The following is a 23,020-nucleotide window of genomic DNA, read 5'->3' as shown; positions in this document are numbered from 1 at the left end:
TAAAGCATCTTCTGAGTCGGCCACTCAGTTGTTGATCCTTAGGCATTTCTCACCCGAAAGGTGTTCGATGAAATGCCCGAGACAACTCTCCTAGGCTTTTAGCATACTTTGCCAAAGACATTTGTTGTTAGAGATGCTAAGATAGCTAATAGACTTGTTAGTAATGATTGCTTTCATATATTCAACCAAAGACATTTGATGTTTGAATTGTGTTAAGTAAATGAACATTCATCTAGACATAGAGTTTGTTTAGGTTTGGGTCTAAGCTTAAGGTTAATAGATTGATTGATCGTTTGCCATCTTTAGTTCGAAACTTGATCACCCGAGGTCTAATCCCTATATCCATGAGTTCTCTTTTCCAATAGTTAAGAAAGTATCGTTTAGTTATTCCTGTTAATTAGTCATAGTTTAAAAATCCATCTAAATCATTGGTTGCACTTAGATTAAGTGATTACTTGCATTCTCGGTGCTTTGATATCTCTCAGAACTGGTTCGACAATCTTTTATACTACAACATTTGTCTTAGGAGCCTTGAAAACTCCTAACATCATAAACCAAAAGAAATTAGGGTTACAGGATATTTGGTGTCTTTTGTTCTCTTATTTTTAATTTTTTTTAATTTATTACATTTCTTTTGCCATTCTAAAATCTTTTATTTTACCTTTTTCATTAAATTTTTAAAAATTATTTAATTTGTGTTTAACTTGATTAATGAAGGGTTAGTTTTGGGATTATAAAAATATTATACTAAAAAGACAACTTAGTGATGGTATTATACTAAAGGGACAACCATCCTAATTTTTTTTTCGTTTTGGCAATTTTCCCTAGTTTTTTTGGGTATAATAATGATAGTTTTTCAAAGAAAATGTACCAAAAGCTATTAAATTGTTTTAATACTATAAAAATGAGATTTTTGTTGGTAATCTTTGTCGTTGCGGTGAAGTTTTATCATTCCTGTTGTTGTCAACCAATAAAATGGTAAACCAGAACGAAAACAAAACAGAGTATAAAACGATGCTTTGTTTTTAGGGAAAATTATCTTTTTGGCCAAAAAATGATAACATTGTTTTTTTAAGCTAATTTTATATAGTTTATGTCCCATTAAACTAATTATTTCCAAAATGACAATAATGTTCTTAAATTTTTAATTTTTAATTCATAATTAAAAATTAACAAATCAAAATTTTAATTTCAAATTCGTAACTGCAGTTAATAAATCATCATAATGTATTTATATATATTTAATATTATAATATTTTAAAAAACATAAAACAAAAAAAGTTCCCAACCATTATAATGTATTTCCAAATATTCTCTTCCCATATATTCGGAACTGATCATCCTTATCCGTAGAATTTAGTAAATTTGTAGAACTCGGTTTCTACAGATGTTTAGATTTATAGTAATGTGTATATTTTGATTTATAAAGGTTTTAGATTTATAGTAACATGTAGATTCCGATTTTTACATATTTTGAGAGCTATAGGTTAAGCGTGGAATGTATACTTTAAATATTTTTAGAGTACCATTATTTTTGTAGATTACGTTTTATGAACATAGTAGATTCAATAAAAACACAGATTTCATTTTCTACTTCGTAGAATGTCAATTCTACTTTTTGTATAACCAAATCTGAAATTGTTATTTAAAAATATCACTAAGTTGATAGTATTTCATTAGTAATTACTATTTTTCAAAAAGAAAAATTGTTTGTAAAACTATTTATTTAATTTTTTTTCAAAAATATTAAAGAACATTAAAAGCAAAAATGGTACAAAATAGAAATTAGTCTACAAGAACAATGTTATCATTTTCTGGCATAAAAAACAATTTTCCCTTGTTTTTATACTAACACTGTCATTGTTGTTTTACTATTTTTTCTTAGTTTTTATTTTTTACTATTTTCTCTTAGTTCATTTAACTATTTGCAATGAGATATTATTAAAATTAAAATATTTTTGGAAACAACTCTTCTTTCATCCTAATAATTACAATGTATTCCACTGAGCTAATAACTATTAATTAATTTACCAAAATATATTTTTAAATTATTATTTATCCATACATATCAGATTAATTAATTAACAAACCATTTATTTTGTTCCAAATATATGATTATTCTCTAATCGTATTATTATCTAACCAAATTAAAACTAAAATACCTTTTAAAAATACTATTACTTTCATTCTAATAATTACAATTTATACTACTAGATTAATCACTATTAATAATTGAACCAGAAATAAATTGTTAGATTATTCTCTATCCATACATATCAAATTTAGTTAATTAACAAATCATTATTTGTTAGATTCCTCTCTAACAAACATACCAAATATACAATAATTCTCTAATCTAATCGGTATTGAAAACCAGACCGCGCAGTCGGACCATGACTTGGCCTTCTAATCGGTTTCAGTTATAAAAAAAATCAGATTTGAGTTAAACCGGTAAACCCAGTCAAAAACCACTAAACCCGGGGACCAAGTTTTCTCAAATTCAAGTTAAAAACATTAAAAACTGCAAAAAGAAATTTTAAGAAAAGATTTCATAAAAATCATATTTACAAAATATCTATCTATATAAATTATTTCCATTACATTTATATTATTTTTAACATTTCCATTTTATTTTCATATTATTTGTAGATTCTAAAAATGATATAAAATTTCATAAAACAGAATTTTATATTTATACATATATATATAGTTACTTAATCTAAAATTAAATTAAAATTTTAAAACCCGGTTGAACCGGTTAGATCGGTCCGACCATTGATTTAAAATGTGACTATAAAATTCACACATATATATTTGAATTATAAGAATACACAAAAATTATAATTTAATATTTTCACAAAAATAAAAAGAATTCAGTTGGCATATAAAAAACTTAGAAACATATATATATATATATATATAGTTACTATAGTTAAAAAATATTAATTGACAAATATATTATATAAAATATTATTTCAATTGGTTTTGTATCTTACCGCAATACGAGAAGTCAACAAATTACACACAATTAAAAATTGTCAATCTATCATAAATATTATATATTATAAATCGAACCATTGTCCATATAAATGCATATTTGCGCAATCTATATATTTTTGTACTGAGAAAAGTTTAATATTCCTATTTTATTAAGACAAACATGAGTGTGAATGCACAGATGAAGCTCTAGTTTTCCTTAAAATCAGAATATTGTCCTTTTAAGGAGGAAGTGCATAAAAGGTGGCGAAAGACAAAAGAAAAGAAGAAGCAAAACGATGAATAACGCGTATTCTCTATAGACGAGATGGCCATAAAGAATATCATCATATTGGACCGCTCTGCTTACTTTGATTTGATCAAACAAAAGAAACGACAAAAATATATAAATCAAATTGATCCCCAACGAAAAGACCATCGAACATTTTTCACAAAAAGATATATATATTTTTCAGAGATGAAAAAACAACAAACTATTTAATTATTTACATTAGATTTTTTATAATAATAATTTGAAGAGTAGGTGAGACCAGAAAACTTAGTACCGTTCGCCACCAGCCTCATTTCTCATAGGCGATTTCAATCCATTTCGCAAAGTTGTCCGGTGGTTTCCTCCGCCGGGCGACTTAGCTGTTGGAGACTTAGTCCTCGGAGAGTTAGCCGTTGGCGATGATCGATGATGATGACTCTTACGAGCCTTATTACTTTCCCTAACACGACCTTCGTCTTCTCTATTATCGGAAACTGACTTCTCGGGAGTGTTCGGCACCGTGTAAGTGAAAGTCCCCATGGGGATATCATTATAGTCCTTAAGATCGTTGAGGATAGAGACGACTGTGCTCATACAAGGCCGGTTCTTGGGCCGATGGCTTAAGCATAGGTAAGCCAAAGCTGCTGCTTTCTTTGCTCCTGTCTCTGAGTATTGACCTTCAAGCCTTGGGTCCATGATCCTATCAAGTTTACGAGCGTCCTTGAGCATTGGACGAGCCCAATCCACGAGATTTTGTTCCCTTGAAGATCTTTTCTTGTCGACTGATCTCCTACCGGTCAAAAGCTCGAGTAGCACAACTCCGAAGCTGTACACGTCACTCCTCGCTGTTAGATGACCGGTCATGATGTATTCAGGTGCTGCGTAGCCTTGCGTGCCCATCACGCGCGTTGAAACGTGCGTGTCGTCTCCTTCTGGTCCGTCTTTGGCTAATCCAAAGTCAGAGAGCTTAGCTGTGTAATCCTGAAAAATAAAACAATTTGAGATTAGAACTTATAAAGAGAGATTGAAACTCAGAAGTTATAAAATGAAACTTGTTACTTACCGAATCTAACAAAATATTGGAAGCTTTGAAATCCCGATATATTACAGGATTTTCTGCTTCGTGAAGAAACTGAAGACCCGTTGCAGCTCCATGAGCGATCTTCATCCTCGTTGACCATGGAAGCGACGCTGAATATCCTGTAAATTTGGATTTAAAAAAGATCATCTCAATTTAGAAACTTTCTTGTCTGAATTTGGTCGTCAATAAACAAGAAACATAGAGAAAGAAACTCACTTCTGAAAAGTTGATTCTCTAAGCTTCCACGAGGCATAAACTCGTAAACAAGAGTCCTATGTTCTTCCTCGCAGCAATAGCCAATCAGTTTCACAAGATTTTTGTGTTTTAGTTGTCCGAGAAACATGACTTCTGTCTGAAAACCATTAAAAAAAAAAAAAGAAGATTAAGAGCCAGAACGATTAAGAAGATTAATTAATAGGGGAAACTGAAATGGAATGAAATTACGAACCAGCCATTCACGGTGACCTTGAAGACCTTCAAGGTCGAGCAATTTAACAGCGACAGGCTGAGCTTTAAGACCAGGACGAAGCTTATCATCGACGAATCCTTTATGAACAGGCCCAAACCCTCCTTCACCGAGGAAGTTGGTTGAGGAAAAACATTGTGTAATGACTTTAAGCTCGCCGAGCGTGAATTTGTGAAGATCTGATCCAGCGAGAGAAATCGATAGGTCTTCTGATAAAGTGTTGGAACTCGGGTTGCTCAAATCAAGAACCGATAGTCTTTGAAACGAGCTCTGTTTCTTGATGACGTCATCTTTTCTCTTGGGTTTCTGAGGAGGAGCCATTATGATATCTGGATCTCCTAAACAGCTAGCGACTAGTGATCTCCATGAGATTTTCTTCTTCACCGCCATTGTTGATTGTTTTGTTTTTCTTTTCGTGTTGTTTGTCTGTCTTGTTTTGGGTGTGGAATATTGGAAGAGGTTTTTAAAGGTCACGAGGAGAGAGAAAAAGAAAGACTTTTAGGTTAATTATTAGATTAAAAATGTTCAATTCAAATCCATCAACAACTACTACTACTCTTTTTCAATTTTTAGGGGTCGCTTTATATTTTACTAACCGCGGTTTGACATTGTAAATGTTTATCATACGCTGTCAAAAACAAAACTTCATTGCTTACGCGCAAGTGTTCCTTTTATAATTTTCTGTTTTGTAAATCAATGAAAAACATTTTTCTTTTCTGATGGTTGATGGTTGATTTCTGAGTTTAAGAGCAGCATTAGAGCAACATTATCAATAGCAACTCTTAGCAAACATCTTAGAATTTTTAATTATTATTTTTAGTCTAAGAAGTTTTCTAAGATACTTAAGTAAAATACAACATTATCAATGAAACTTTTCGAAAGTTCTTAGGTATAAAAGATGCAAGGGCTCCAGTTTGGTATCTGTCAAAAGTTTCCAAACACCCAATTTCAAATTATTTACCAACACGTTAGGGATCAATGGAGAGGCTTACAAGTAGATAATGGTGGCAAAAATCACAAGAACAGCTAGCCGTTGTCTTGATCCATCTTGGTTGAACAAATAGATAACAGCAGCAAGCTTGAGTATTAGCAATATGTCAAGCTGAAACGCAATCTCAAATCTCCGTACCACCACTTGCCTTTGACCTGCATGTTGTTGCTGCTGCTACTGAACTTGACCACCTTGCGCTTGGTTCTCTCCCCCAGCCTCAGTCTCTTTGCTTGGTCTAGTCCTAAACCATCAACCCAAAAGAAGATAAAAACCATCAACCCAAAAGAAGATTCATCATCAAGCCTACAGCTTTCTACCACAAAGTCATCTCAAAAGCAACTCCACCAGTGATTTGAACCTAAATACGATTCTTCTCCATTACACTACTCAAGAGTAAGTAAGGAAGGGGAAGTACAATACAAAGCCTACACCTTTCTAGCACTAAGTCATCTCAAAAGCAACATCACCAGTGATTTGAGCCTAAAGGGATCAACTTTACACAGTTTTTCCTAGCTAGAACAATTCAACCAACAAATATGATTCTTCTCCATTACACTAGTCAAAAAGTACCGAATGGAAAGTACACTTACATGGGAACATGGTAAGTGAGAGGAATGAGATAGTTTAAAGGAAGACCAGCCACATGTACAGGAACCGCATAAACACCAGCTCCACGGTTCGTCTGTTCATCGTACTGCCCAGGATTCGATCCGGGAACAAGACCCGGATACAAACCCGGATACTTTGGAGAAACACCATGATCCGTATCCTGATCAAAATTGAATCATTGAGTCAATTCAAGATCAAACCCTTGAATGATCTGAGAGAAAGGTGGAAGCTTTACTGTTCATTCATCACTTATCCAAATCAAAATACACGAACCTGAGGCTTGATCTCAGCATCTTCGGGTTTCTTGTCAGATGAAGGTTGCTGTGACGTTGAAAAAGACGCCTTCTGCGGATCTTCTCGCGTCTCCCTCAGCATCGTGCTCTTCGTCTCCGCCATGGGCTTCGCCGGATTCTGGTCACCCAATCGCCTGCTGCCACATAGCACTTAAGGACCAAGCCTAAAACTTCTTAATTAAGATCCGTTTGTATTTTTTTAAGTGTTTTTATTTAATTTTCGACCCAAAAACACTAAGATATGGGCCTAAGAAGTGCCGATAATGTTGCTCTTAACCCACTTCTTAAGTTGGTTCTTAAGAGGTGGGTCTCACAGTTTTAATAAAAATCACCTTTTAATGTTCTTTTGTAAGGGGTGCCTCTAACTCGGTTTAAGCACTGTTCACGAATTCTACTGACACGTGGCGACCTGCGATTGGTTAATTTTTTTAAAAAATAAATAAATAAATAAATAAAATTCACCTAAGAACTCGTGCAAGGGTTAATAATGTTCTAATAACCTTGAATACTTACTTTCAAACTCCACTAAGCCATAATATTTTACTATCTAAGAAAAAAATTACATACAAATCATTTTTTCAATACTGTATAATTATGATATTTGAATAATATTTAAAAACCACGTTGAAAATTCTAAATAAAAATCAAGTTATTTTTATTAATAAAATTAATACAATTAAAGACTATTACTGAAAATTTGTAGGTTACAATGATAATTTCTTTATACTCCCCATCGTTATTCAACTTTAGAACATTCGTTCCCTATGGTTTTTATTCCATGGCGCTCCGGTTCGTACAATAAAACCTTACATGCATCACAACATGAGGCATGATCATACAAAAAAATCTTAGTGTGGATGCTTAAAACCGTCCACATGCAACCTGGCAACCAATGCATTCGAATTTACACATTATAGCAATCCGTTTTTACATCATTTTCTTTTTCACTCATTTTTCTTACTATTTAGTTGTTTTCTTATTACTTAAACCCTTTACACTCTTACAGCCGAAGATTCACTGATCCAAAACCCCTTCAATATAAAGACCGATTCAACGATCTACGCGACCCAAAGGTACATCCTACCAAAGGTTATACTCAATGGTTCTTACGATAGAAGATTCACCAATCCACAATCCACATGACCAAATGTCAATCCTAGTGACGGCCCAATAACTCAACAGTTCTTATGATTGAAGGTACGCAACCTGACAATCTACGAAGTCCAAAGGTCCATCACGGCCAAATCCAATATATAACCTCAAAGGTTCATCACAGTGGAAGCCAACATATACCCGAAAGTCGTTCACAACTGAAGCCAACATACTGCCCCAAACTGAAACATAATTTTCTTATTTAATTTATTTCAACTAATCTTTTACTTTTTTTAATTAATCTTATTCTTAATATATTTTCTTAACATTGTGCACTTAATATGCCAATTCATTTCAATATGAGTTCTACGTTTTTCACATAAACATACAAATTAAATATAACATCATCACACACAATGTAACATGCAAAAAAATAAAAATCGAAAAAAAGTTCTTCGATCCTTGAAGAATCACTTCAAATAACGAAAAACCAATTTTCCATAAAACAATGTGCTCATTCGCATAATCTTTAATATATGAATAAAAGTTACTAAAACACAAACTAATGGATTTCTGCGAATCACGTCTTCACCTTAGATGAATCTCAAGTATTCAAAGACTCTGAAGTTCCTAGCGTTTTCTCACAAATAACACTTTTTCTCCGCCTCGTTTGATCCTTCTTCTCAAACTTGTCTCTCTAGAACTCCATTATTTTTCTAACTTCTCTGTACAAATCCTCTTAAAGTTCTTCTAGAAATGGAACCCGAGACCCATTTTTATTGGATTCTTGGACTTGATCACACAGTCGGGCACTTAATGTTTGATTTCTAATTTGGCTTGGTCAAATATCACCAGTGACATGACCCATTCTCTATAATAATTAACTTAATTGATCCCTGTAAACTCGACATTTCTTTTGTATAATCTCGCAATGATAACTAGTCAAACTTACCTTACTCGAAATCCACATCATTCCATGATTATTTTATGTTTACTCATCCTGAGGCAATTTTGTTTCAAGTTCTTAAGTAATAATCAACATTTAGTCAAAATTCATCATTGTTACTTCAACAATTTTACGAAAAATATTCAATACTTAGAGCAATAATTTCATTTGTAGAAAAATCTCTCATGATCTATTTTCTTAGAAATTAAAATACTCCGACAGCGGGTCGTTACAGTCCATCTCGTTCCACGTCCAGTAATTTGCTTAGAAATGTTCGAAAGAATTGTTATTGACCATGTATAAACACTATGTTACTGTTTTATGTGTTTGTCCTCACTCACACGATACAGAAAATGACCAACTTATTGATAGATTACTCATCATTTAATTTAAATAACCCAATTATGCTTAAGTTTTTAATTCTCTTTGATTATTAAAAATCTATGTTCACTTTATGTATTAGTTAACCAAATCGATTTTGTAACCCCTTCCACATATATTATCAGCACAAACCAGGTATATTATATATTCGATTTGAATTTATACTCTAAATTTCTTAGATATTCTGGCGGAAAAAATATATCATTTAATGTAACATCTCAAAATCTAAATCCAAACTCTCCTTTTATTTTTAAGGAAATCTTTCTAGGTAAAAGACCGGTTAGGATTGAACATAGAGTTGTCCTTTTTTATGAAAAAGATCTTCTCTTCACTATTTTCTTATCAGAAAAAAATCTAACGAAACCTTGTAGATATCTTGAGGTGTCAAGCACCCGTTCCATATCCGCCACCGACGCCTTGCTTCCGCTGTTGTTGTTTCTCACCAACCAGCAACTGTTGCTCATTTCGTCTCGTTCATTGTCGTAGTTTGCCGACGCTGATACCGACTGGTCATTGTTCGTTGTCCGTCGTTTGTCGTCTCGTTCTTCATATGTGTTCTATAGATATTCATGTCCTGCTGATCTACATCTCGTTCATCTTTGATCCAGGTGGGGATGTTTTCTTCTCTTGATTTTCTATATTTTTTATGTTGGATTATATGATTGGTTAGCTTTGTTGATTGATGTTAGGTACTTAGATCAATGTTGAGTGGTGCATAAGAACACTTGTATTGTTAAAACAATAAAATGAGTTATTGTGTTAATGTGATTGATTTTTTGATAATACTGAATTGTGATTATGAACAAACTAGGATTGATAAATGAATGGTATCAACTTAATAACGATAATGAATGTTGTTAAGCATGGAACTATGTGTTGTATCTGATTGGTGAGGTCCGAAGATTAATATGAGATGCAGAATCAGGACATATGTGACTATTGACAGTAGGGTAGTGCCAGATGAGCGAAATGGCCACGAGCAGGTGGTCATGTAGGAAACTAAATGGTGGTCAGTGTTGGTTGGGAAGTAGGGCCATTAGAAAATGTTTAGAGAGACGTAGTAATACACATGTTTGTTGATAATGTGCAATGAAATGAGGATGTCACGGATGGATGATTCATTATTTAACTATTGTATGTAGATCGTTAGGTATCATTCTGCATTGAGTCGTATAGTGGCTCATGTAGGAATATAGTTTAAAACTATCTCATTTGATAATCTAATTACTTACCTCCTCTTTTCTATTTTTTTACTTGACTATATTGTTGAGTTGGTAAATTTAAAAAATACACGTTCAAAATTCTTCGAACTAATGAAAGACATAATGGTTTACCTTCGAAAGTAGACATGTGTTCCAACACGCTGTTTTCCAGCTTGTAGGAGAACCTGATGTTACCCTTAACTTACCCATAAATCATCTGTCAAGGTATATAAATAAAGTTATAACGTTCCGACTGTCCATGGCTAATGGACTCTCACTCCTACTATGTGACTTCCATTCTGTGTGACGGATGGTGTGTTAATTTTTTTGGAGGCTCGAAAATCTTTTTTAGTGACCATGCAACCACCACATGAATTTTCTCGTGGTTTGGCCTCACTCACACGAAACTGCCAATGATTTCTCGGTAGTTCACCCACCTTCCACGCCCACTCACTCGGCCCATAAGCTCCATTTCGTACAACGGGCATGGCATTAATTTTTTGGAGGCTCAGAAATCTTGTTTATTGACGATGTAATCACCATATGACATTTTCTATGTTTTGGCCTCACTCATATGATATCGCGAATGACTTTCCGGTAGATCACATATCCTTCCACTATTCTAGTTCAAGAATACATAACTTTGAAGTTCTAAACGAATGTGTGACAAAAAAATAAGTATATTTTGGTGATATACATAATCAAATCAATTTTTTAAATTTTTTTTCCATATATTATAACCAAACAAAATTTTACACATTTTGTTATTAGAAGATTAAATTCATGCAGCATGTGGAATTATCATAGTTATATATATAATATTTCGTGGGGATGTCACAAAAGTGTTTGAAAATGCTACTGCTTTTTAACTTTCAGTTTTCGGAGGTTGGTGTATTTTTTTTTTCTTTGAGCAAGGGATGCTGTATATTTCTAACCCAACTTTGACATTGTAAATGTTTAATTACACATGCACGCGTTCACCGCGTGTGTACTTACTTTGTTTAGTTTTAATTTATGTTTTCTAAATAATTCAGCAACGTTTGACAAAAAAAAAAAAAAAAAATTCAGCAACAAGTTGATCAGTCAGTAGTGGGTGCTTCCAATTCTAGTCTTCTAGATGATGATAGGTTTTGCCCTTTTCTCTAACTAAATTACAGATACGTGTTATCATAACTTCTTCCATTGGACCCCGACAGCTTTAAAACATGTGCTTCACAAAATACGACGGCAAAAAAAAGCCAGAAGCAATGATAATTCGGAATATTGTAGATATTTTGGAAGATTGAGTATAGATTCAAAACACCAAAATAAAGCTACTATAACTTGTTTCTGTTATCGCTAACAATGTTACGGGAGTTTTTCACCACAAAATTGTGTACTGCCGGGTCTGTATTCTAAAGTTGTATCTCTCCTATGTATCCCACCAAGTATGAAAAATATAATTATTTCTTTCTCATCATTTCTAGTAGCTACAAGCTGGATAGAGTGGTCTACTCGTGTCAAATTTAATTACTAGTTTGGTAATAACCAATATCATTTCAGTAAAGTTTTTAAGAAAAAAATTGTGTAAATGAGAAATATTGAAAATTTAATTGTTCCAATAGATATTTATAGACACTTGTTACAATTTAACTAAGTTATTTTATCTAAATCTCAACAAAGAAAAGCATTCAAATGTAAAAGAAATCAAAATATAATAAATCTGAAAATATAATAAATCAAATTTACTATAGTTTTTACACTTGCTTCTATCCTAACTTTTGCTATATCATCTACTTTGGTAAGAGTATGTGTTTTGCATTGTTCTAACCGTTCATATATGATCTATCTAGTTTACATTGATGTTTTCACTTATTTATATTTTTCTACCGATTTTCAAAATGTATGTTTGCCTGTGTTTTCAGTTATTATTTTCCAAAAAAAAATCTGAAAATCTAAGAGTTACAATCATAACATAGATGAATATTCTCGAATCTAATTTCAATCTATTATATTTCATTTTCTCTTTCTTTGTTTCTTTCTTTTTTTTTCTCTTCTTTACACTATTATTTTAGTGTATATACCTAAAATCAATTGAAATTACAATCAATATACCAAATACAAATATCATCACTTAGTTAGTTTAGGTTTGGGCTTGGACCCAAATAGTTTACATGGTGGATCGTAACAAATGATTGGTTCATCCCCTAGAATTAGTTACAAGTTAATCCAAACTCGAGTCATGCAGTGTGGTAGCCAATACCGAGTGCATTCCTTCCGAGACAAACCGGATCAGCCGATAGTATTTATCAAAAAAAATATATCAAATACAATATTTTGATGAGAGCTATCAAAATATGGTATTAAACTTCTAAAAACTTGTTTAGAAAATCTTAAAACAGCCTTAAGTTTAACGGTTCAAAACTGAAATCAATCCAATTATTTTTATAAAAAAATTAAATCGCTTACTCAAATTAATCAACTTAATTATGCGGTTTTTGAATATCAAGAACCAGCCAAGCTAAAAAAGCATCATCAATCTAATAAAAAATCTTACAGTTGAAAACTTACATATGAAATTTTTGTTGATTCCAGCGAATAAAAATATGAACGATCAAAAGCGTTGAATGAATGAGAGAAGAGGAGATTCTAAAGAATTATATGTTTTACTGTAACTTTGCCTATAACAAAAACCTTTATTGACAAACTCAAGTTTTCTTCAATGAAAGAACAACTTCAAATGATCGATTATTTGGAAAAAAATGAATTTACATAAATGCAAATCTTAATTCCCCAATTTAATAAACAAAGGTTTAGTAGAACAATTGAGTTATCAATTTTTATATTTTAACCAAATGTCTCAAAATTTAATATATTTGTCAAAAAAACTATACATCTTTTAGTTTATTAGTCTTTGATCGTTTAAAGTAAATGATTATAAGGAAGAATTATATAATTTTTTAAATAATTTTACAAAAGAAAAATTCGAGTATAGAAGGAGTGACTGAAAGTTATACTCTTCTATCAAACTGTTATTAGAATTACATATAGTTTCTCAAAATTTTCTGGTTTCACTTTATAATCATTTTTCGAAGTATGAAAGTTATTTAATAGTACTTTCTGAAAATCCATTTTATTTTTACGTTTTTTTTAATAATAGTCCATGTTTAGTTATAAATTTTCTTTATAAACTAACCTTTAAAATAACCGTTTGATTTAAGATACTACTAGATTTTCACCCGCGCTAAAGCACATAATATTGTTTAGGTAATTTTTTTATATAATCGTATTTTCTCTTCATTTAAAGCAGACATGTGCATAAAATTCGTAACTCAAAGTCCATACCTAACTCAAACCAAAAAACCTGATCTGTGTCCATTCCGAAACATAAGAAATTTAAAAATAGGTCTCGTAGTGTGGTACACCACATATCCGAACTCGAAGTGTTATTAGCCGAACTCGAACGTGCTACCAGAAAACCCAGAAAAAAATCCCCAAGAAATCCAAAAAACCGATCCGAAAATCCAAATTTATCGCAAATACAAATTATTTGAAACATAAATATGTACTTAAAATATTCAATTCTATATTTATTTTGAAACTATATATTAAAATAAGTATTTAAATCTTCAATAAGTACTTTAAACCAATCCTATACAAATAAGTTTATTTCTTATGTTTTTCTTTTCAATTTTGGATTTAATTTCGGATATGTCTGAGCCGAATCCATATAACCTGAATCGGAACAATATATTGTTATTTTATAGATTTTAGATGTGATATTTAGAAATAAAACTGAAGTGTTATATCTGAACATGATCCTTACTTACAAATTTACCAGAATGAGACCTATGATGTGATATAAATTAGAACTGAAATTCCAAATATGCAACTTGTATCACAACGGATACCTGAATGCTCAAACCTAACTTAAAATATATTTTATGTTTTGTTCAGTGAGATTTATATTTGATAAATATTTTATATGTGTTGGAATAACCTATATTCATTAAAAAATATCAATAATAATAACATGTTCAAGCATATCATTAAATATTAATGACCATTATTATTTATTTTATCATATATATGTATCTATAGTTTTAATACTTTATCCATAAGATATATTATTATGTATTTGGTGAAGATTTTAAGGAATTTGTTTCTTACATTTGAACTAAAGTACAGTTGTATATATGAATTAGTAGGTATATATTTTTTATATTAATAAATAAAATATAATTGATTATTTACGTAAAATTAGTGTTAATATAAATTGAACTCATAATTTAAAATAAGAGATTAGTTATTTAGTTCCTTAATTTTAAGTTAGGATATATATTTAATAATAACTAAGTTAGGTATAAGTAGAAATAATATGAAAGCGAGTTAAATGTAATGGTTCAACTTAGATTATTTACAAGTAGATAAAAATAGAATTTTAAATTAATAGATTAGATTTGTTTGTTTGTTTTAGTGTTTTTTTTCTCAGCTTTTAAAGTAGGCATGACTATAGTGTTCTCATATATGGCTTTAATTTTTAATGAAGTCATAATCAGTGGTTAAATACAATGTCATCAAATCACTCGAAAGTTGAGTTACAAACAAATAACAAAACATTTGCCCATCTCTATTCTATGAGGTCATGCCAACTGATCCCATCTTTTTGAATAATATTCAATTTGCCTTTTATTTTTATGATAAATTAATTTAAAATTTTACCAGAACTAGCCTTCTTTAGTAAATAGATGTTGCGATAAAAGAAATAATTTCTAGAAAGATGCGATCATTTATGAACTTATGAGCAAATTCAACATTTTAGAGAAAAAGCACTTCCTCCATTCCACTAAAATTGTAGTTTTAGAGATTTCACGCACTTTAAAAATAAAGTTGCAATATCAACGATAATTCTTTTTTTTTTTTAAAGTCGAACGACCATTCTATTACTCAAACTTGAAGTGGTCTGGGTAACCATATAAGAATAGAATAACCAATAAAAAATAACTCCCTACGAAAAATCTTAGCAGTCTTAACTAAAAAGTCAGAAAACTGATTGCACACTCGTGGGACATGGAGATCTTGAAGTCCGGGAAACAAGTCTGCAGCGTTTCTATTTTTTCTAATTATGTCGTGAAGCTTAGCCACTTCTGAGGTTTCTTTACCATTGCAATCTGCTCCCTGCATTCTGTTCCAAAGCTCTGGCATGGCGATAATCCTAGTTTAATACATAGTAATTTATAATAAAAATATTACATGTAGTAATTGTCTTAATTAATGTGGACAAAATTGACAAAAACTATAAAGTTACGTTGAAACCCCAAAACTATTATCTTTGTGAAACAAATAAAATATAAAAACTACAATCTTCGTGACACAAGTAGGATGACATTAATATCAATAAGGTGACTAATGATTTGGTCAAAATTACCAAATGGTTTGGTAATTTAAAACGATTCTACAAGGATAACACTCTCTTGTCCTTCTTTTCCAAGCATTAGCAACATAGTCAACAAATCGCTTGGTCAACATTACCAAAACAAATGAGAAATGTAGAAACTACATTTCAACAAACACTCGAAAACAAAGATTAAAAAGAGTTGGTTATCGAAAAAGGAACGATGATAAAGAGAGTTTGGTAGAAATGCAATATATTATAGATAATAGAGGTTAATACAAATGCGTCAAGCTTCTAGAACACATCGTATTTAGATTCCAATAATAATCAGATGAAGAAAAATTAATGAGAACAAGCTGAAGAAGATCTGAACCGCGTTGTCTGAAGACGGCGACTTATTCGTCAATGAACTAAAATTATATATTTTGAGAGATTCGCTTTGTTTCTGTTTGAGTTGACATTTACTTAGTCCCATAGAGTGGGTCCCGCCTAATCATCTTTGAATTACTCGATTTAATTCTTTAATGTTATATCATTTTCAGTTTATTTCGAAGCAACGATTCTTCTGTGTATTCGCCATCGACAAGAAGACAAACATATATACAACCTCCTTTTTTTTGTTAGATTCTTCCCGACCAATTTTTCTTCTTTAGGAGATTTCTATATTTTATTTTTGTTTAATGGTGATTGGAACGACACAATTCAATAACAAACCACATCTATAACCAATTTAATACATCAACAATTGCTAATTTTACAAAAAATTCCTTTCTCAAAAAAAGAAATTACATAAATTTCATTCATTTGTTAAAAGGAACAGTAAGAGAACACACTTAAATAAAAACATAATAACTTGATTAAACCAAGTTGTTTTGGCCTAGTGATAAATGAGCTCGAGCTGGAGCTTCCGTTCTGGATTCGACTAACATTGACCAACTATCTGTGCCATATTTACTCTACCACTTGATCAACTAGAATTCCATTACCACTGGAGCTCTTTTACCGTTAGTTTCTTAACCAATTTTTAAATTTCACTTGGCAATATGACATGTATTGATGAGTCATATGTGACATAATGACACCTCGGATAAGCCTCTCTAAACTTGGTGACGTAGCTAATGCGGGGATTATCTTCCCTAAATCGTTATTAATTAGCGTTTTCTCAATCTCGGTTTGTGTTAATCTATCCTCGTTATTCTAATCAAAATTCGCTGACTGTCACCCTTTAATTATTGTTTGGTTCCCTAACTCTTTTTAAAAATCATATGGTATGGTTTTGAATCATATTATTGTATATACAAAAGTGACATATTCTATGATTCCAAACATATGGTATGGCTTAAGTAACATATGCCGTTCGGACACAAAAAAAATTATTTATCTTGTGCCACTAATATGTGATTCCATTGTAAAAATGACACTAGATTTTGATCAGCGCAACCGCGCATGTGTTTTTTCAAATTAAATTGGGGAAATTGTAAGCTATGTCGGTTGAATATTTCGGTTTTGCATGGTAAAACAATCAAATTGATATGTTAGATAAGTAACTTGTAATTTGATAATTTTATGCAAAATACAAATTTTTTAATGTTTTTGTTTGTAGAACATATTCACTTTGATTTTTATATATGACGTTTTAGAGAATTCTTTTCACTTCAAATTAGAGGACATTTTCAATTTTCAATGCAAGTTTATTCGTTTTTCCTTCTGTATAACTTTTTATATTCTCCAGTTAGCGTTTTTATTGGTTGAATTATGATTATGTGAATAGTTAATGATGTTTTTGGTTAGATAAAATAGAAAACTAATTTTTTTCTTTAATTTGTGTGAACAAAACTAATTTTCAAAGTAATAAAAATGGAAATAGTGTCATTTAGTTGATTATATATATTAGTACATCTATATTTGTAAATGCATTTGTTTCACAGACAAAATATGCTATATTTTTTCTATTATATAGATTTTATTTTATATGTCAAATTATTTTTCAATTTAGATTTAACGTTTGAACATCATTCTAGATAATGGTATTAAATATATTTAAATTTAGTTATATGATTATGAAAGAATTCTATTATATGTTTTTAGAATGGTATTAATTTGATAAAAATTGTTAATAATATTAAAGAACAATCACATGTTGTGATACTTTTTGACATCATCAAAATAATAACATTAATTATATGTTATGGTTGCATCACATAATATTAAAAATAATATACACGATCATATGTATATAATCATATATTATGATTGCATAACATATGAATTTGTTTGTTAATGATGTGACCTACAAAATAGTTAATGGCCTACAAAATAATTATATATGCTGTTAATAGTTATTAGATTAATAGGTTATAATTGTTTTTCTTAAATCTGTTGGTATATTTAATTATATTTATTTTATTGGTTTTGAATACAGATTTTTAAATTTAGCATATATTAAGAGTAAACAAATTTGAGATTCTCCTCAAAAATAGTATATTGTTGATTTTATTAAGATATTAATAAGATATAATTGTGATTATATCTATTATAAAACTAAATGATAGAATAATTAAATGTGATAATTTTTCTAAGAGATGGTCCAAAATAAAATATCACACATAAAAAAAGTAATGACTTCTGTTTTAATAAGATGTTCCATGATTTATGATTTATGATTTATGATTGCAGACATTTAGGGTATGGTTTGGGGTTTAGGTATAGGTTTTAAGACCAAATTAATATATCATACAGTATATACTTTATATATGATTAATCATGTGGTATGGTTTAAGTAAAATATGTCGTTCGGATACACAAAATTTGACTGTTTCCAGTATTATGTGATTCCATTGAAAAAGAGACATGTTTTATGCTTTATGGTTTATATTTTCAGGAATTTAGGGTTTATTTAGAGTTTAATCTATAGATTTGATGACCAAATTACTGTATAGGTTGCTATTTATTCACATTAGTAAAGCTTTTTCAAAAATAGAATACAAAAGAAATATATTCCTTTAAGGAATGCCAGAAACAAATATTTTTTTAATATATTTGAAATTTAGTTTAATATTATGTTTAAATTATCAAATCTATCTTCTCATGGAAAGTTCATCTTCTCAATATTTTCTATGTAATGAATCGGGATCCCTTCTTAACTACTCGGATGTAAAACTTCCAAACATCTGATGTATATTTTTATGTTCTTCATTTCTTAATATTACCTAAAATTCTCACACAATTTGCCTCTTCATTTATTTATTCTATCACTAGGGTCGGCCTGCCCTACGGGTGGGAAGTTAGAAAAAGATATTTTATATGAATTTACATTAATTTTATGAAGCATTTTTAAAAGAAATTGTAGATTGAAGACGATATTGTAAACAAAAATAAATAAATAAAATTTGGAGATCATGTTGTTATTTTTAATAAATATTTTTGGACTGAATTAAAATGACAGTAAGTTTCATTATTCTACGAAGAACAATCTAATATAATAAGATTAATGATGTATGCATATAGTTATGCAATGCCAGAGAAATATGTTAAGGAAAAACCTATATTATCTAAGCCAAAACAACCTTTTGTTAGTGTGAGTAGCTTGGTCTGTCTATGTTTTAATTAAAATGTGATAGTTTTCCTAATGAAGGTCATACTTCAACTTCTCTGCCACTCTTAAAATTGAATACGGTCTATCGTTATTAAATAAGTTTAGAATTTATTAGATAGAGTTTACTATTAATTTAAAAGTTATTAATACTGTGAAAACTATCTTTATTAATTAACAATATATTTAAATTAAATGATAATATTGCATGGACGTTTTTTTTATAGAATCCATTCTCGTATCTAATAAAGAGTTTATGCTGCAGATGCGTGTAATTATCTTGCAAAATATATTTTTTCATTGGGGTATTAATACTTTGAAATAAAAATGTTTACCGTACAAAGGGAATCGTTCAAAATTTTCAAATATCAGAGTGTTTGTTTATACAAATAGCTAAGTATGAGTAATATATAATAATATGTTTGCGCTATTGTATGAAAAAAAAGAAGAAGTTAGAAGCACTATTTATTGTGAAATCATGGACCTTTAAAAGATAAATTGATATAATGGGTAAAAAAAATAATTATTGGAGCTCTATTTATTGTGAAATTATGAAACTTAAAAAATTAATTGATGTAAATAGGTTTAAGCAAATAATTATTCCTATTTTTTTTTATCTAAAACTTATTCATATGTTAAATGCTCAGTATATGTATATCAAATTAGTAAATTCAATTTTACATTCACTATATAATATTATACATTTTATATGTACGTTCACTAATATACTATAAACCTATTGGTTCATCTAGTTTTTTTGTTTTTACAGGCTATTTTACACACTAAAACAAATAAAAACATTTTTCTTGTATTTTCGACACATGTAAATCCAATTAAAATCATCGTACTCGGTTCTGTTGATTTACATTAATTTTTCATACCGGTATGATCGGATTGAATATCAAGAATATCATAGGAGCTGTTTTATGACGTATTCATAAGACGAAGAATACGGCATTATTTGTTTACTAAAATATAAAAGTATACTGTTAAAAGAATTATTTTTAGTTTGATCTAAAGCCCACACGAAAATATTCCGGCATGTTTATGAGTTACACCAAAAGTCCACACGATCTCCAACTCCAAGTTAATGAAACGCCACGTTTTGGACGCGGGCACGTGTCGACTTCTCAAGATTCGAATTAGTGACGTGTCTGCCTACGTGGACAATCTAGGAGGGAACCAAACCCAACGTTATTATTCTATTATTCTTATACTAATCATTCGTATCAAATGCAGATTAATGTTAACTACACTGAATACTAAACAATTAAGAAGGCAATTGATAAGAAAGTGAATACTCTTGCCGTCTAATATATTTCTCTTGATATTGATCATATTTTTGTGACCATGTTTTTTTTTATTTGACATCAATGTGACCATGCTTTTAGTTGTCATTTTTACAGCTTTATATTTACCAATATTGTTATTTTCTAAAGTCTTTAAATTTCAATTATATACTCATGTATATTTTTAGTTGTTATGTATATTTTTTCTAATATATTTTCATATTAAATATTACTATCGGTATATTTATAATTTATACAGTTTCTTAATTTGGTAAAATATTTTCTAACAAATATTGAAAATCGAGTTGCTAAGATATTATTTACAATATTTAGTTTTCATTTTCCATTTCCCATAATTTTTCAGGTATATAAGGTTGTTATTCATTCACTGATTACACATTTATCATGGAAGCTTTGGTTTTTCTTGAAGGGTTGAAATCCCAATCTTTGAATGTTTCAATAAGAGTCCAAATAGTACAAAAATGGACCGTGAAGAATAACATGTTCGGTTATGATTGTTAAATGATACTGATGGATGAAAATGTGAGTATTGATCATGTAAGTGCAACAAATCTATAATCTATATTATTAAAACTGAAGTACATTTGGGGATTGTTTGGCAACATGAATAGCGATATTAATGAGAATTGCTTGGAAACATGGATAACAGTATAAAAAAAAGTATAATGTCTTTTTTATTGATTTAAATAATTATATTACCTTAACAATACATTACATCATTAATTATATTTACCTTAATAATACATCAAATAATTAATTATATTACCTTAAAGTAATAGTGCTGATTTTTATTTATTATTTAATTAACATTAATTTTGTGCAAATTATAAAAATCAAAAGTAGAAAATATCCGGATTTTGCATATATGGTTAATAGTTTGGTTTAATTTGTTTTGCTAAAAATTTTTTTTTATCTTAATCCAATCGGTTAAAAATTACGTAGCCAAATACAAAATTCAAAGGCATAGTTTATGTGAACAAAATAATAACTTAAAACTAAATAACTAAAATTTATTACATTTATTGTTACGTAATGTTTCAGTCCATATAACTATTTTACTAAATAAAAATTCTTTCTATTTCCTTTATTTTAGCCAAACATATAAAAAAAGTTTAAAAACAAATTATATACATAATCAGTTATGTATGGACATTCAGGTACTCATTCAGTTACAAGTTGTTTCTTTCTGAATCAATTTTTTTGGGTTTTGAAATTAGGTCCACTTGAATATTATAAATTATGTGTGGGGTTCGAGTTGGGTCTACCTGGGTTTGAATGATTTTGATTCTAATGTATAGGAACATAAAAATATCTAAATAACCAATGTATCTGAAACGGGTTTGGATATTTATACCAAAAATAATATTATTACCCGACTTAATCCGGATCTTTTGAATACAATTAGTTATATGACACTAATTATAAAATATATAGGTGGTTATAGAAAGATAACCAACATAGTGAATGCTCTATGATAATTTTCAGTCCATTAATTGAAGCAATAATATTATTATGTAGTCCTTAAAAATTTTTTTATCTTAATCCAATCGGTTAAAAATTACGTAGCCAAATACAAAATTCAAAGGCATAGTTTATGTGAACAAAATAATAACTTAAAACTAAATAATTAAAATGTAATACATTTATTGTTACGTAATGTTTCACTCATATAACTATTTTACTAAATAAAAATTATTTCTATTTCCTTTATTTTAGCCAAACATATAAAAAAAGTTTTTTAAAAAATTATATACAGAATCAATTAGGTATGGACATTCAGGTACTCATTCAGTTACAAGTTGTTTCTTTCTGAATCAATTTTTTTGGGTTTTGAAATTAAGTCCACTTGGATATTATAAATTTATGTGTGGGGTTCGAGTTGGGTCCACCTGGGTTTGAATGATTTTGATTCTAGTGTGTAGGAACATAAAAATATCTAAATAACCAATGTATCTGAAACGGGTTTGGATATTTATACCAACAATAATATTATTACCCGATTCAATCCGGGGTTTTGAATATAATTAGTTATATGGCACTGATTATAAAATATATAGGTGGTTATAGAAAGATAACCAACATAGCTGAATGCTCTATGATAATTTTCAGTCCATTAATTGAAGCAGTTCCTTCGTTCAAAACAATGTACGTAAGTATGTTCAATTTTTATACTTTATACTTTTGCCCAATATAATTTACATTTCTTCTTCTTTATTGTTTGACATGATCGAAATAAAGCAAAAGAAAGCTGTTTAAGATATTATAATCTATGTATTTTTGTTAATTTTAGTTTTGCGTTTGTATTCTTAGTTATTTATTTTGGGGATATTTACTTATCGGTATGTTTTGCAATAGCAGTGAATAGTTACTTTCCCATTTTTCAAATATTTACATACGATAAAATATTCCAATACATAAAGTATATTGATATGATCA

General features: G+C 29.7%; 1 protein-coding gene and 1 non-coding gene across 2 annotated transcripts; both read right to left on the bottom strand.

Annotated features, from left to right (window-relative positions):
- Positions 1-3,311: 3,311 nt before the first annotated feature.
- LOC103828505 (serine/threonine-protein kinase RIPK) lies at positions 3,312-5,316 on the bottom strand. The gene is made up of 4 exons (XM_009104105.2): positions 4,777-5,316; positions 4,545-4,680; positions 4,311-4,447; positions 3,312-4,228 (listed from the first exon to the last, which is right to left on the bottom strand). Exons 1-4 carry the CDS (start codon positions 5,182-5,184, stop codon positions 3,536-3,538), a joined length of 1,374 nt encoding a protein of 457 aa, XP_009102353.1. The 5' UTR covers positions 5,185-5,316; the 3' UTR covers positions 3,312-3,535.
- Positions 5,317-5,545: 229 nt separating this feature from the next.
- On the bottom strand, positions 5,546-21,309 carry LOC103828836. Its single transcript, XR_004449673.1, has 3 exons — positions 6,668-21,309; positions 6,376-6,554; positions 5,546-6,026 (listed from the first exon to the last, which is right to left on the bottom strand). It is a non-coding gene; the product is annotated as an uncharacterized LOC103828836 (transcript).
- Positions 21,310-23,020: the final 1,711 nt, after the last annotated feature.

Source organism: Brassica rapa, chromosome A07 (genome assembly GCF_000309985.2).
Source record: "Brassica rapa cultivar Chiifu-401-42 chromosome A07, CAAS_Brap_v3.01, whole genome shotgun sequence".
Taxonomy (NCBI): domain Eukaryota; kingdom Viridiplantae; phylum Streptophyta; class Magnoliopsida; order Brassicales; family Brassicaceae; genus Brassica; species Brassica rapa.
Note: the sequence above shows the minus strand (reverse complement) of the source record. Positions and strands in the feature narration are given on the sequence as shown.

Coding starts and splice junctions, on each gene's coding strand:
- LOC103828505 (XM_009104105.2), bottom strand. CDS start 5,184: ATGGCGGTGAAGAAGAAAATCTCATGGAGATCACTAGTCGCTAGCTGT. Junction 4,448..4,544: donor AGAGAATCAACTTTTCAGAA/GTGAGTTTCTTT, acceptor CCAAATTTACAG/GATATTCAGCGTCGCTTCCA. Junction 4,229..4,310: donor CCAATATTTTGTTAGATTCG/GTAAGTAACAAG, acceptor TTTATTTTTCAG/GATTACACAGCTAAGCTCTC.